Genomic DNA, 13,231 nt, shown 5'->3' on the forward strand with positions numbered 1-13,231 from the left:
GGTTAATGTTGTTCAGGAAGCTACCTTTTTTAAGATACAGTTGTAATGCTGCCAGACCCATGTTGCCAGCCCCAAGAACAGAACCAGCAACCAAAGGGTCTCAAGCCCTGCACTCTGCCACGTGAGCTAAAGGCCAGTTGGCTCTCAGCCAAGGCTGTAGAGCGCTGACTTCATTCGCCCCAGATGAGGTCTCCAGTGTCTCTGGGTACTACAAAATGATGCTTTCTAATTGTTGGTTGCGTTTTTGTACAAACTTCTAAAATGAAGATTTGGTTTAAGTACAAGATTCAGTAATATTATGCATGTTTTCCAGTCCTGCAAAAAGTCCTTGTAACTGTTTGCACTTGAGGAATAAACTGTTTAAATTTATACCAAGTTGAAAGCTTTTTGAGGTCTTTGTGTTTAATGTGACCAGAAGTTCAAGTGCAATCCTTCTGAAATATATCTAGAATCTTCTGTTTAATCCCACAGGATTTGTCTTCCTCACCTTTCAGTAATTAGCACTATTTCATCTCCCTGCCCCCCCACCCCCCTTCCCGGTTTATGGTAAATATCAAGTAATGAGAGAACCAATTTAGAGCTGTATTTGAAGGTGTATTGGTCTTTAGTTCTAGAATAGGTATTTTATTTTAACAATTGAGTAATTTAAGTGACCAAACACCTTGAACATACCAATTTGGTTTAACACTGAAAATGTAGTCTGTTTGTAGATCCCTGTGCTGAACGAGAGGATACTTGAGTTAGTGTTATGAAATAGGTTGCTTGGAGAGCTAGATGGTTGGTAAATAGTTGTCAAGTTTTGTTGATGTGTATGAGAATTAATTCAAAGAAACTGTATTAAGAATGAGCAACAAGTATGTGACTTAATTTATGAAATTGCTTTAACTGCTGGACTAGTAGCTAGGTTTTTGTGTATTAACTGAAGTCATGCTGTCCATACTAACTGAAGTCTAAACCTTTTTTCTATTCACAGCTGTATGTAAACAAGGATGTAACTTACTCCATGGGGGTTGCAGTGTACCTGGGGAATGCAAGTAAGTATATGCACTTGCCTATTTTAGTGTGAGGGAAGAACAGTGGCTTTTCAGTATTTTGCGCTTAGCAGTGATTTTTGAAAATTAGAGTGTACATAAAGTAAAAATTGGTATAACTCTGGATTATATTCCATCTAGGCAATGTGAAGTTATATTTATTTCAGACTTTCCGTTTTTGCAGAACTTGGTATTTTCAGAGGTTGTCCACTCCTGTTTTGTGACTGAAGGGATTTACAAAAATACAGCTGGGCTTAGATGAGGTGCTTCAAACAAGAGCTAGCACTTCTATTTAAAGATCTGCAATAGTGGAAAATTTATTTAAGTGGCATTAATTTTGAAAATTTCAGTTTCTCAAAGGTCTCTCAATCATATTTCAGTTGGTTTTGATTTTTAAAGAATGGCTGGATCTGATGAAGTGGGTCTGTCCCATGAAAGCTCATCACTGAATAAATTTGGTTAGTCTTTAAAATGTTACATTTCTGCTGCTTTGTTTTGTATGGGCAGATAGTCCTTCCCCAGCTCTAGCACAGAAGTTACATTCTGGATCAGTGCCAAACTCACGCTTTCCTTGAAGTCATATTGTTCAATTGAGAACACCAAATAAAACACATCTTAGGCATTCTATCCAATCCCAAGCCACAACTGTCCTTAAGGTTTCCTCATGGGTCTTAAATATGGCCCAGACATTAGCTTCCTCTGGGTAGAACCGCTTAACTCCACCCTGAAAATAAGGGAAGATGAATAGGCAGAGCCTATCACTGAAAGTGAATTGGTCACCGCTTCCATGCATAAATTCTAACACTGCCACCTTTATTGCAGTGGACTTTGTAAATATACTTCAAAATTTGCCATGTGCACAGGTACTCAAAATTTTGTGACAAAAGCATAGTCATCAATCCATTCTCCTGTAATTATGTAGTGGTTGCTAATTTAGCTAAACACTGAGTTCACTGTTGATTAGGCACATAGTTTTCTTACCAAATAAACAATCTTGCAGCTCTCAACGTGAAACACTTGGCTGACTGAAGTTGGTTCCTGTTTTGTGGAATGCAAACAAAAGTGTGTGTGTGTGTGTGTGTGGTGGGGGGGGGGATTAGTGTTTATAACCTGCTGAACTCTCTGGACTCTTGTACATGTGCAGGATCTTCTGGAAGATCCATGGAGCATCTACACATGTAAGGCACTCTTCCAGAAAGAATCCGGAAGAAGGCGCCCCATCCTCCAGATCCTGTACTCTGCTGGGGCCACCTTCTGGAAGTGTCTTCTGGAAGAAGGCATGTGTAGATTCTCTTGGACTGCGTCTTCCAGAAGAAGCAGTCCGCCATGGTGGTGGCCCACCGGAGAGCAGGGATGCTCTAGGCGACCCCAGCGGGCCTCTGCAGTCTGAGTCCTGCACCTTTTAAAGCTGCAAGGACTCAGACCCCATGGCAGGAAGCTGAGAGTGAGAGACAGGCAGCATGTGTAGGGCTGCCAGCCACACTCACCCAAGGCCCTGCATCAGCTACTGAGCCCTCACCTGGAGAGATGGCTAGCAAGCCAGCACCCCATGCCACCCAGGGGAGCCCCAGGAACCCATAAGAGGGCAGCCAGGACCCCAACCAGGCTCTGAAACAGAGGGCCCCCTCCTGGACTGAGCCAGAGCTCCAGGCCCTCCGGGACACCAACAGGTGCCAGAGGAATGCACCAGCCTCGCCCATGGCCTGGTAGCCATTGTCCACTCCTCCTGGACACCTGAGCACATCCACTGCAAGGTGAAGGAGCTGCAGCAGGAATACATGTGGGTCCAGGACAGCACTCCCTGATCTGACTGTGTCCCAGGGAGCTGCGGAACCTCCTGGCACCCTGGGTCACAGTGGAGATGGTCACACTTGAGCCCCCTGCCTCACCAGAGGGGGAGGAGGGCCCCGCCATCTTCAATGCCCCATCCGGCAGGGAGTCCTCAGATGGATCTCTTGTGATTGCGCTGCCTTCCACCGCCAGCAGTCAGACATCACCCAATGTGTACGAGGCCACCTCTGGTAAGTGTGCACCATGGTAAAGTCTGGGGTGGGGCACACCTGGGCCCCAGCTCCAGGCCGACACCCTATAGCCTGTCCCTGATTGGGGCCCAAAGCTCATTCATGCCTGCAGGTGGCACCTGGCTCCCTCCCCCATGGAGGGCTCCCTCCCTCCCCGGGCATGCCGAGGGCTCCTCAGGCATCATGGCTATGCCCAGCCCCCCCATGGCCATGCCCCTCCAACCCATAAGCCTGTTCCCATGGTGGGCCACCATGGACAGTGCCCCAGCCCTGACACCATGCCCCAGAAGCTAGCATGGTGCGTGCACGTGAACCCACACAGCGGCATCCACTGGTACACAACAGTCCCAGGGGTCTGGGGTGAGGGCAACCACCCTGGGGGAGTAGGGCCATGCCACCCAGCATCTGGATGTGGCATGGACTCCCCTCGCTCCCCACACCCTCTCTCTTGCAGCAGCGCCATCTGAAGGCTGGGAGAGCTGGACAAGGAGCCCAGTACCTGCCAGCCCTGTCCATGCCAGTGGACCCAGAAGCCCACCAGCTGGGGCTGGACTAGCCCCCATGGCGCAGTGGCCACAGGTGTGCAGGAACAGGCACCATCCCTGAGGACAAGGTCACAGCCTACACTGCAGCCCTCCACCAGAGCGCCCTCACCAACAGGCAGCTGGCCCTTGATGAGATTGAGCTGCAGTAAAGGCAGGGCACATGGCGAGTAGGAGGGAGGAGATGCTCCTATTTCCCCCCAGCCCATCATCCTGAGGCCCTGGCTATCCTAATGCCCCCAGGCCTGCCTTTGGCTGCCCTGAGGGACCTTGCAGTGTGGCTTGTGGCCATGGACCCTGTGGAGGGTCCCTGAGCTGTGACCTGCCCCCCACCCCCCAACCCTTCTGTTGAGGCTGGGCCAGGTGCAGACCAGCCCTACCCACCCATGCTCCAGGCCCCATCAGTGCCCTTCAAGGGACTGCAAACCTGGGGCAGGAGGGGCATCCATGGCTGCTTCCACCCTGTCTCTTGACTGGGGCCTCCGCCATCCCTATCCCAGGCCCTGTCCAAGTTCAAATGCTCCTGCTCCTTTACCCCCATGTATATAGTTCAGTATTAGATGTTGTTGTGTTTATTATTTTTCAGTTACTATTTACATTTTCTCTTGTTCTATATGTATTTACATTTTGCACCCCCGTGTCCCTGATTATTGTGGGGGGTGGTGTGTATGTGGAGTGTGGCTCTTTTTTTTGTCGGGGTGGGGGGGTTCTTAGCCCTCCCGGGTGAATGCTTCCCAGAACGTGTCCTGGATCTGGAGCCTGTCACAGTTGAGCTGCCTATCGGGGTCTGCTGGTACTGGGGCGGGGGCTGGCTCTGCCATCCAGCCCTGGGGCAGGGTCCCCATCGTGCCTCGATGAGGTTGTGGAATGCACAGCAGGCAGCCATGACCTATGGGCCATTCTCCACCCCCACATCAAGGCATGCGAGGAGACCCCTGAACCACACTTTGACAGCCAAAGGTGCATTCAACCTGATACGAGGCCTGTGTGAGCTGGGTGTTAAACAGCTCCTGGCAGGGTGTGAGGTGGCCCATGTATGAGTGCATCAACCAGGTTGGGAGAGGGTAGGTGGGGTGGCCCACGAGGTAGAGGGGCATCATGATTTCTCTGACATGCTCCCGTCAGGGCACAAATTTCCTGGCCTCATCCTGCAGAATAGGGTGGAGTTCTGCAGGAACTGCATGTCATGTGCCCTGCCCAGCCAGCTGACGTGAATGTCCCATGGGCATCCACTACCGCCTGGAGCACAATCATGTGGTACCCCTTGTGGTCAATATATCGGCTGCAACTGTGGTCCAGGGCCCTGATGGGGATGTGCATCCTGTCGACTGCCCTGAAGCAATGGGGGAGCCTGAGTGTGGCGAAGCCCACAACTGTGTCCAGGTCCCCGATGCGCACCAGCCACTGCACCAACACTTGGTTGATGGCCCTCACGACCTGCAGGGAAACGAGAACAGATGCACTTGTGTGTACACGGGGGTGTCCCTACCCCTTTCCTTTCCAGCAGCAGCCATGTGGCATCCTCCTGGGCTAGGCCTGCTTGGACCCCTCCCTTCCTCCAGTGTGGCAGGTCCTAGGGCAGGGCTTACCTGTAGGACAACGACCCCGATGGTGGATGTGCTCACACCAAATTGCTGCCTGACGGACTGGTAGCTGTCCAGGGTGGCCAATTTCCAGTTAGTGATGGCCATGCACCCTTCAGGGGAGAGGGCCAGCCTCATCCAGGTATCCTGGCATTGTAGCATGGGGGAGAGCCAACTGCAGATCTCCAGGAAGGTCTGTCTTCATCCTCAGGCTCTGCAGCCAGCGGTTGTTATCCCGCTCCCCGCATGACAACCCTGTCCCACCAGTCTCTGCTGGTGGCATGGGTGCAGACACACTGGATGGTCCGGAGGGGGCCTGGCAGGGTTGGTGGGTGTTCAGAACTCACAGGCCTTGTTCTGTCTCCACAGGAGACCAAGGAGGGTGGCCAGGAGGATGGCTACCTTGTGGGTAAGGGCAAGCCTGCTGGCCTGCGGCTGTTGTGAGTCCATGCCTGCTGGTCAGTCCATGCTGGACAGGGACCTGGGTCTGCCTTGCTGTGCACAAACATGGCTGGCCTCAGCAGCTTGAGCAGAGAGGGGCTGTTATGGTGGGGGCCCCAGAAGGGCTCTCTGGCTGTGCAATCCTGTCCACACCACTTCCTGCCTTGCCCTTCCAGAGGAGTGCCAGTGCATGTGTGTGTGGGCATGCTCTTCTGAAAGAAGGGGCAGCCCTTCCGGGGGCCCATTTAGCGTGTAGATGCACTCTTGCAGAAGATGTCTTCAGAGGATCATCTTCCAGAACAAGTGGCATATGTAGAAATGCCCCCCCCCAAAATCCAAACAGTTAGTTATTTCTTTCCTCCTCCACCCCTCCTATGACTGAAGAGCTGTTAACAGGCCATTTGCCTTGAATGGTCCTTTCAAATATGTTTTAACTCCCTGGGCTAAACAATCTGTTTCACTTTTGTATTTAGCTATTATCTGAAGTTTTCCCCATACCTGAAGAAGAGCTCTGCATAAAGTTTAAAGGTTTTTCTCTCTTGCACTCTCTCTCTCCATCAGAAATTGGTCCAAAAAAAGATATCGCCTCACCTACCCGTGTGTTGTCTTCTATCCTGGGATTAGCACAACTATGACAACGTTAGCATAGAATGCTATCAAGGGTCTTTATGACTTCACTGCTACCAGTTCAGACCATGGCTCAGACTTGGACAAATGACAGCCATTTTAGATTGTGAATGTTCCAAATGTGAAAACAACTTGAGGAAAATAGCTGAGCATCTACTCTTCTGAATTTTTTTGGTTAAGGCAACTGGGTCATCTTTGGAGCTCTTATGAATTTCCAGGTAGTGTCACAGGATTGTTTTTTGACCAAGCATGGTGGGATATGAGAGGTTACCTAAAGGAATATCAACTGATAGGGAAAAAACAAACTTAAGCTAGGTCTCCCATGTAGCTACCGCTTGCTGATGGGCAAAAGCCTTCCTGTTGGCATCAGTACTGCTGCCATAACAAAAGTGGTAGCTGTGTTGGCAGAGTCTTGTTCTGACTGGTACTTCATGAAATAAGTCAGTCAGAGGTGTGGCTTTTTTTGTTTGTTTGTTTTGTTTTTTTTTTTAACATGCTGTGCTAACGAAAGTGCTAGTATATACATAGCCTATGTGGGGAGGGGCAGGCAGTTTTAAAGAGGTAGCTTTAAAACTTAATCCATTTATCTATCCCTTGAAGTTTGTGAAGGACATGAAGAGTTGTTTCCTTATTTGATATCCTTGTGGTGCTTCTAATATACCAATGTTCAGATAAGTTTCAGACGTGTAGTCCTGGTTTTCTAAGAACTCTGGCCAGAGGTTCTTCCCATTAGTCTGTTTTTGTCTAGGTGAATTCCTTCCTATATATTAGAAAGTTTTAAACCACAGCCTCTCCTGTACTGGAAGAGCAGATAGCAGAGGAAAATCTAGGTGCAAAAATACTTGGATGCAATGTGTTCCACTCATCAGATTATGTGTGAAAATACACCTAAAGCCTCCATAGAAAGTGATAAATGCTGGTTGGATTAATATACCCTCTATCTATATTTACCTCACTCAGTATTTGTGCAGCAGGAAACATGTTACAGAAGTCAGGAGTGAGTGCTTCACAAGCTGCATGCACAGGTGCAGTGTGAAGCACATCCATTGTGCCTGTAATGACACCTGTTTTCAGTGGATATCTGTTCCCTTTTTTTGAAAGGAGTGAGCCATAAGGTCCAAAACATGATCACATGGAAGCAGGAGACCCAAAAGCTATACTTACATATGTAACTTTGCAGAAGCATCTGTAAGACCGCTTCCTGAGTACAACTTTAGGCTTCTCCTAGAGCTCTATGATGGACTTTCCCAATTTTATAATTGGGAAAAGCCTCCAGCTAAGTGTTTGGGTGTGTATCTACGGTGTCATGTTCACTTAAATCCTATATTAACTGCAACATTTTGTGAATGACTGGTGCATTAATGCCATGTTTTTGGTGGCCTTTACATGGAGGCAGAGGGTGTCCCCCAAGCATCTGTTTTTTGTATCTGTCTGTAGATGTAGTCTTGATTGGTCTCTCTCCAGTTTTTTGAGTTACTTTGTCATATCTGTCCAAGATATCAAATATAATTTGCTTTGTCAAATTCTTTTAGGACCTGCATCAAGTACTCAGTAGTCAGTTAACCAACTGTGCAGAATTTCTCTGTCCATTTTGTATAATAGACATAACATTTCTGATGTACGCTATGTATTTTTTGTTGCATATTCCTAGTTCATGGATCTTTTTTTTTCCCTAGCAGATAGCCTAATGAGTTTTATCTATTCTCATTGCTTCACGATCACAGAAGAAGGGCCCTGTTGGGTGACTAGGTCTTTGCCTAAGAACAGATACTATTGGAACATCATCTCTGCATCTTCTAAAGTATGGGGCACTGTGGCAGATAATTTTTGGACTGATAGCTGCTGTAATTGTTCTTCTCTTAACAGACCTGAAATTTCATTGTTTTGGCCACATCAGCAAATAATGTGGTGGTGGAGGAGGTGGTGGTGGTGATGCCAGATTTCTTAACTTATCTGAGGAAGCTACCTGTTCCCTCAAACAAATGTTCCTTTCTCATGTCTTTCTGTTTATTAAAATAGGTGCTGAAGAACAAACTGTTGTACATCTGATGTCCTGTATAGTCCAATAGATACATTGATAAGCGCCTTTTGGCTGTGACTGTTAAATGGGTTTGTCATATTGTGGATGACATAGTTGCTAAGGGGTATAATGTACTTTTTCATTCTTTTTTAGTGCCAAATTAAAGTGTGTGTGTGTGTGTGTGTGTGTGCACGCACCTATCTTTGCTGCTTCTTTCTTTGTTTTTTTGCATATTTATAATATGAAGCTTTCTACAGTGATATAATGCTGACCTATACATAGGCCTCACTGAGTGAGTTTTTAAAAAAAAAAAAAAAAAAAGCTTGTAATGCAAGCATAGCTAGGTACAAACTAAAACTTTCTACCAGGAAGACAAGATGCTACATTAAGGGAATAAAAGCTTACAAATGGGGAGAAGATTACACTAGCAATTCACATATCTTTGTATCTACTAGCCAATGCAAGCTATGGGCATGCAGTTGCTGCTAGTTGTGCATAACCTTAAATGAGTTTGATCAGCAAATTTTGTCATTCAGCAAATTTCAGCTGGCACTATAGAAAACGTTTCTCTTCTTTTTTTGAATTTGGCAATTTAGGATATGCAATGTAAAAATATTTCATGTTTCCCATTTTTTCTGCATGTTTATCAGCTTAATTTTGGGACAGTAAAACTGGCCTGTGCAAAAGAAAACTGTTGAATACGTTGTAATGTGGGTCAATAAACAACACATTGAGATGTCTGAAATTAACTTTAGTAAAAATTGTCATAAGTCAGTATTTCTAGAATGGTGCAAAATATGGCACAGTCTTCTTTTGGAAAGCATTGTTTTACCTTGCTAATGGCTTGCATCACCACTTGATAGCCCCCCATGACCAGGCATAAAATGAGCTTTTCCAAGGGAACATGATGGGAGTGGTGTATAGAAGGCTTCGTTAAACTGCAAAAATCATGTCCATGAAAATTGGCTAGCATGTGAAGAGATACTTTTTAGTTGATTCAACCTATCAGATTTACTAGTAGGTAAGTTACCCCAGTTTTGCAATTTTTTAAAATTAAAATAGTCCGTGATCTTGCATGTCCATCTGAAAAATTGGACTGGTCTGTAGAAGTTAATACTGTGACATTAAAACTCCTGCTAACGCAGCTAGGCTTAAAATATATTTCTATGAATGACTAGTTACTGATTTGGACAAGCCAACCTCACAATTGGGTACATAGTGTGTCGTCGTCTTTTCTTATGAACACAGATCTCTACTATGGCATGCAAGAACACTTTTTTGTTTTTTGATCTAGATAGTAGAAATTTTCTATTTTTTAAAAAAAAAAAAAAGTGGAGGGTTGAAATATAAACAAGACTTAGAGAATCAACTGTTTATTTACAGCCTTGCAAAAAAGGCTGTTTTAGATGTACTTTGGATGATTGTGTTTGGAGCTATTGAAATATAATCTTAATTCCTCCTTTGGAGTTTTGAATTATTGCCAGCCTCATTTAACAGGTAAAAACAATGACTGCTTTCTAATGCTAAAGAAAAATGAAAAATGGGAGGAAGGCAAATGGGTGTGAGAGGTGTGGAAGTCTACTGGTGCCAGTAGTCTGGCTCAAAATTGTGAAGCTTGAGAATAAGGCAAATCAGTTTGCTTTTATGTACACAAGTTGCAAAATCTGTTTGACTTTTTCTAGTGTGAGACTCCAAATTACAGCTTTTTATTGAAGTATTTCTTGAAACCAGGTAAGTGAAAGTGATTCCTTGATATAAAATATCAGAGGGGTAGCCGTGTTAGTCTGGATCTGTAGCAGCAACGAAGGGTCCTGTGGCACCTTATAGACTAACAGAAAAGTTTAGAGCATGAGCTTTCGTGAGCATCTGAAGAAGTGAGTTAACTCACGAAAGCTCATGCTCTAAACTTTTCTGTTAGTCTATAAGGTGCCACAGGACCCTTCATTGCTGCTCCTTGATATAAGTGGTTCTATAGATGCAGACCTTAGAACCTTAGCAGTCTGCTGCAACCATCTAGCTGGCAAATGACTAAATTCCCAGTTATGTCTTTTGGCAGCAGTTGGACTGTTACCAGTCTTTGAAAAGCTTCCTTGCTTCTAATCTTTAATTCTGTTGATGACGCTTGAATTATTTCAGTGTATATTTTTTTGGCCTGGTTAGTGCACTAGGAAGGAAAACAAAAATGAAGGTCTCCTATTTTAACATGCTTTGGTATTCCTTATTGACATCCGCTGTAAAAAGTTATTTTGAGAACTAATGGTCTCTGTCTTGTGGCTGGTGGGTGAGGATTTTTTTAGATCTTATTTTCTTGAGAAAGTGGCTTTTATAGTTGTACCTCATTCTAGAATAAGTACTCAACTCCATGTTTACAATTGTCAAGCAATTTACATGGTAAAGTATATGTACACAAGTCCTACTTAGCAAGGCATTTCAGGAAAAACACTTCAGAAGCACAGCAGAGTCTGATTAGAAAAAACAATAATGAAAAGCTTCCTCAGATAACTGGTAAAATGACAGATCGAACCAGTTGCTTCTTGTGTGGACAGCAATCAGTTACTAAAAACTGTCTCATAAAATAGCTGGATTTATGGGCAACAGTCTGTCTTAAACGGAATTTTCTTTAAATGGCAGACCAAGTGGCTTTGTTGGTTAGTTACTTCACAGTACCTTGAGCTGATTTGTCAACAGACCATTGCTGAGAAGTTGAAGTGGCAGGAGTAATTTTTCTTGTATAGTGTGGGTTTTTCGAGGTTTTGACTTCTAGTGAACAACAGCACATTTGCTTAAATACTAGAGTGTATTGTTTGTGCTACATATCAATGGTTTATCTTTGGTCTAACCATCATTTGTTGAGCTAATCTTACTCACAGTACTGGGGCCTTGCACAATACCATGCTCCCAAATGGGCATAGAATACAGGGGAACCAGGATGTTGGTTCTTCCACTAAGTCTTCTGGTACCATTCTCAACAAGTTGTTAGTGCAGGTGTAACCTACACACTTGTGAGCTTGGAGGGGTACCCAGACCATGTCAGAGAGTAAGTATCCTCTACAGCCTGTGTTAAAACCCAGCAGGCCTTTAGCTCAAGCTCTAGAGATGCTTGCACTGCACTCCAGAAGACCCAGGTTCGAGTCTGCCTGAAGGCAGATAAACATGTAATTTAATCTCTCATTTCCTCATGATCAACTTTTGGCATATGTCTGGAGAAGTTCCAGGTATGTCTGTCATCCAAGCACATTGTTCCCACCTTGCCAGGATGGCACTGCTGTGAATAAAATCTGAGTAATTTCCTTTTTGTCATGATTTATTTTAAGCTTTTACAGAGAATCTTCCTTCAAAAACAACTTACACTAAAAACATTAAATAAATTTCAGTTGTAACTTCTCTTAAATTAAGCAGACGCTACTCATATTTTTAAATTAAGTAACTACACATGGCTATTTGTTTTGGCTTGTGCAATAGCATACTGTCATCAGAAAATCTAGTGGATTTTTTTACCCGTTTGACTGGTCTTTTTTTTTAAACCCAGTTTTACATTTTTGCTTCTGTCCATTAGCATGACTGGATCTGCTTTCGTTTCCTGTTGTGAATGTTTTGGCTAAAATTTCTAATTGAAGTCCAAGTGCCGGAGGAGTTCGTTATTTGTCAGGAAGGCTTTGTCGGGCAGTGGGAGGGAATGTACCGCATAGTTAAGATGTTTCCTTCTGTATCACCTTGATTGTTTTCAGGCTGGAGGGAGTAAAGGAGTAAAGCTGATTTTTAGAGATTTTATATTTTCTATTAAAACAGCACCATATTAGCATTCTCTCTAAGACTCGCATTCTAGAATCAAATGTTTCAGCTCAGTCTTGGAAGCATATTCAGTTTCTTTCACTTCTTCTTTGAAATGCTTTAACCAAAAGACTGGTATGAGCTAAGCCATTTAACTTTGTTACTTTTTTGTCTGGGAGGTAGACAAAGTGTTGGGACATGAGATTACTATATTCAGTGCACTTGTGGTTAACTTGTTTTTTGAGACTTTCAGCCTTTTAAGGTGGGCCTTAGTACTGAATGTTAATGCCTTTCCCCTCACCTTTTGTTTTGAAAACTGATCATACAGATTTGTCACTCCACAGGTTGAAATATTTAGTCCGAATATAAAGTCTGCTACCCTAGAGTAGATACAAAAGATTAATTGGACTCCCTAAGGAAGGTCCATATGAAATTCCAAACCAGCTTCTTTCAGTTGTTGAGATTCCTGTTGGGTGTTATCCCTGGACTGTGCATGGGCTCTGACTCTGACAGTCTGACACTTGATACCCTCTCCTGGTTCCTGGAAGGGAGGAACTCTCAAAATTTGAGATGTCCCTCCTTTGTAAGTCAGTCTGACTTTTTTTCCTGTCACCCAGGCCTGAAGAACAAGCACCCTGTAACTTGTCTCTTCCCAGTGGATGTTGGTTTGATAAACCTGTTTCTTGCACCCTTTTGTGTGTCTAGTCACAGCTGTTAGGTTTTTTCAACAGTAATATGTTATGTTATGGGAGCTGGTTTCACTTGACAAGTCACGAGCAATGCTGAAAACTGCAACTAAATTCTGACTTCTACAGATCTGCATAAGCAGAAGAGAAACTGATACATTAACTGTGTACAGTGCACTATTCTAAAGCCAACAATTGGCCTATTTCCATCACTGATAGGGATACGCTGATTGTCTGTCTTTAGTAGGTATTCCAGACGCAAATGAGATCCAAGAGTCTCCAACAGTGTTCCCTGTAAACTGTGCACTTGGGTGCCACCCAGGAGAGATTCAAATGTTACCCAGCTGATTAGGCCCTCCAGCGGGCAGCATGTGTGTCTCGGTGGTGGTGGTGCCTTAGCGCACATAACAATTTATTCCATACATGATGGGGGGGGGGGGGCGGAATTGAGGGAATATTGCAAGGTAAATGCACAGGAGACCAGAGTATCAAATACTTCTAGTATTATC

General features: G+C 44.6%; 1 protein-coding gene across 1 annotated transcript in view; it reads left to right on the forward strand.

Moving 5' to 3' along the window:
- JAG2 (jagged canonical Notch ligand 2) overlaps positions 1 to 13,231 on the forward strand; it is a 116,499-nt gene that overhangs the window by 60,862 nt on the left and 42,406 nt on the right. Inside the window, 1 exon segment of the mRNA XM_074996377.1 lies at positions 974 to 1,034. Within this exon segment, the coding sequence (XP_074852478.1) occupies positions 974 to 1,034 (61 nt within the window).

Source organism: Carettochelys insculpta, chromosome 6, assembly GCF_033958435.1.
Source record: "Carettochelys insculpta isolate YL-2023 chromosome 6, ASM3395843v1, whole genome shotgun sequence".
NCBI lineage: Eukaryota > Metazoa > Chordata > Testudines > Carettochelyidae > Carettochelys > Carettochelys insculpta.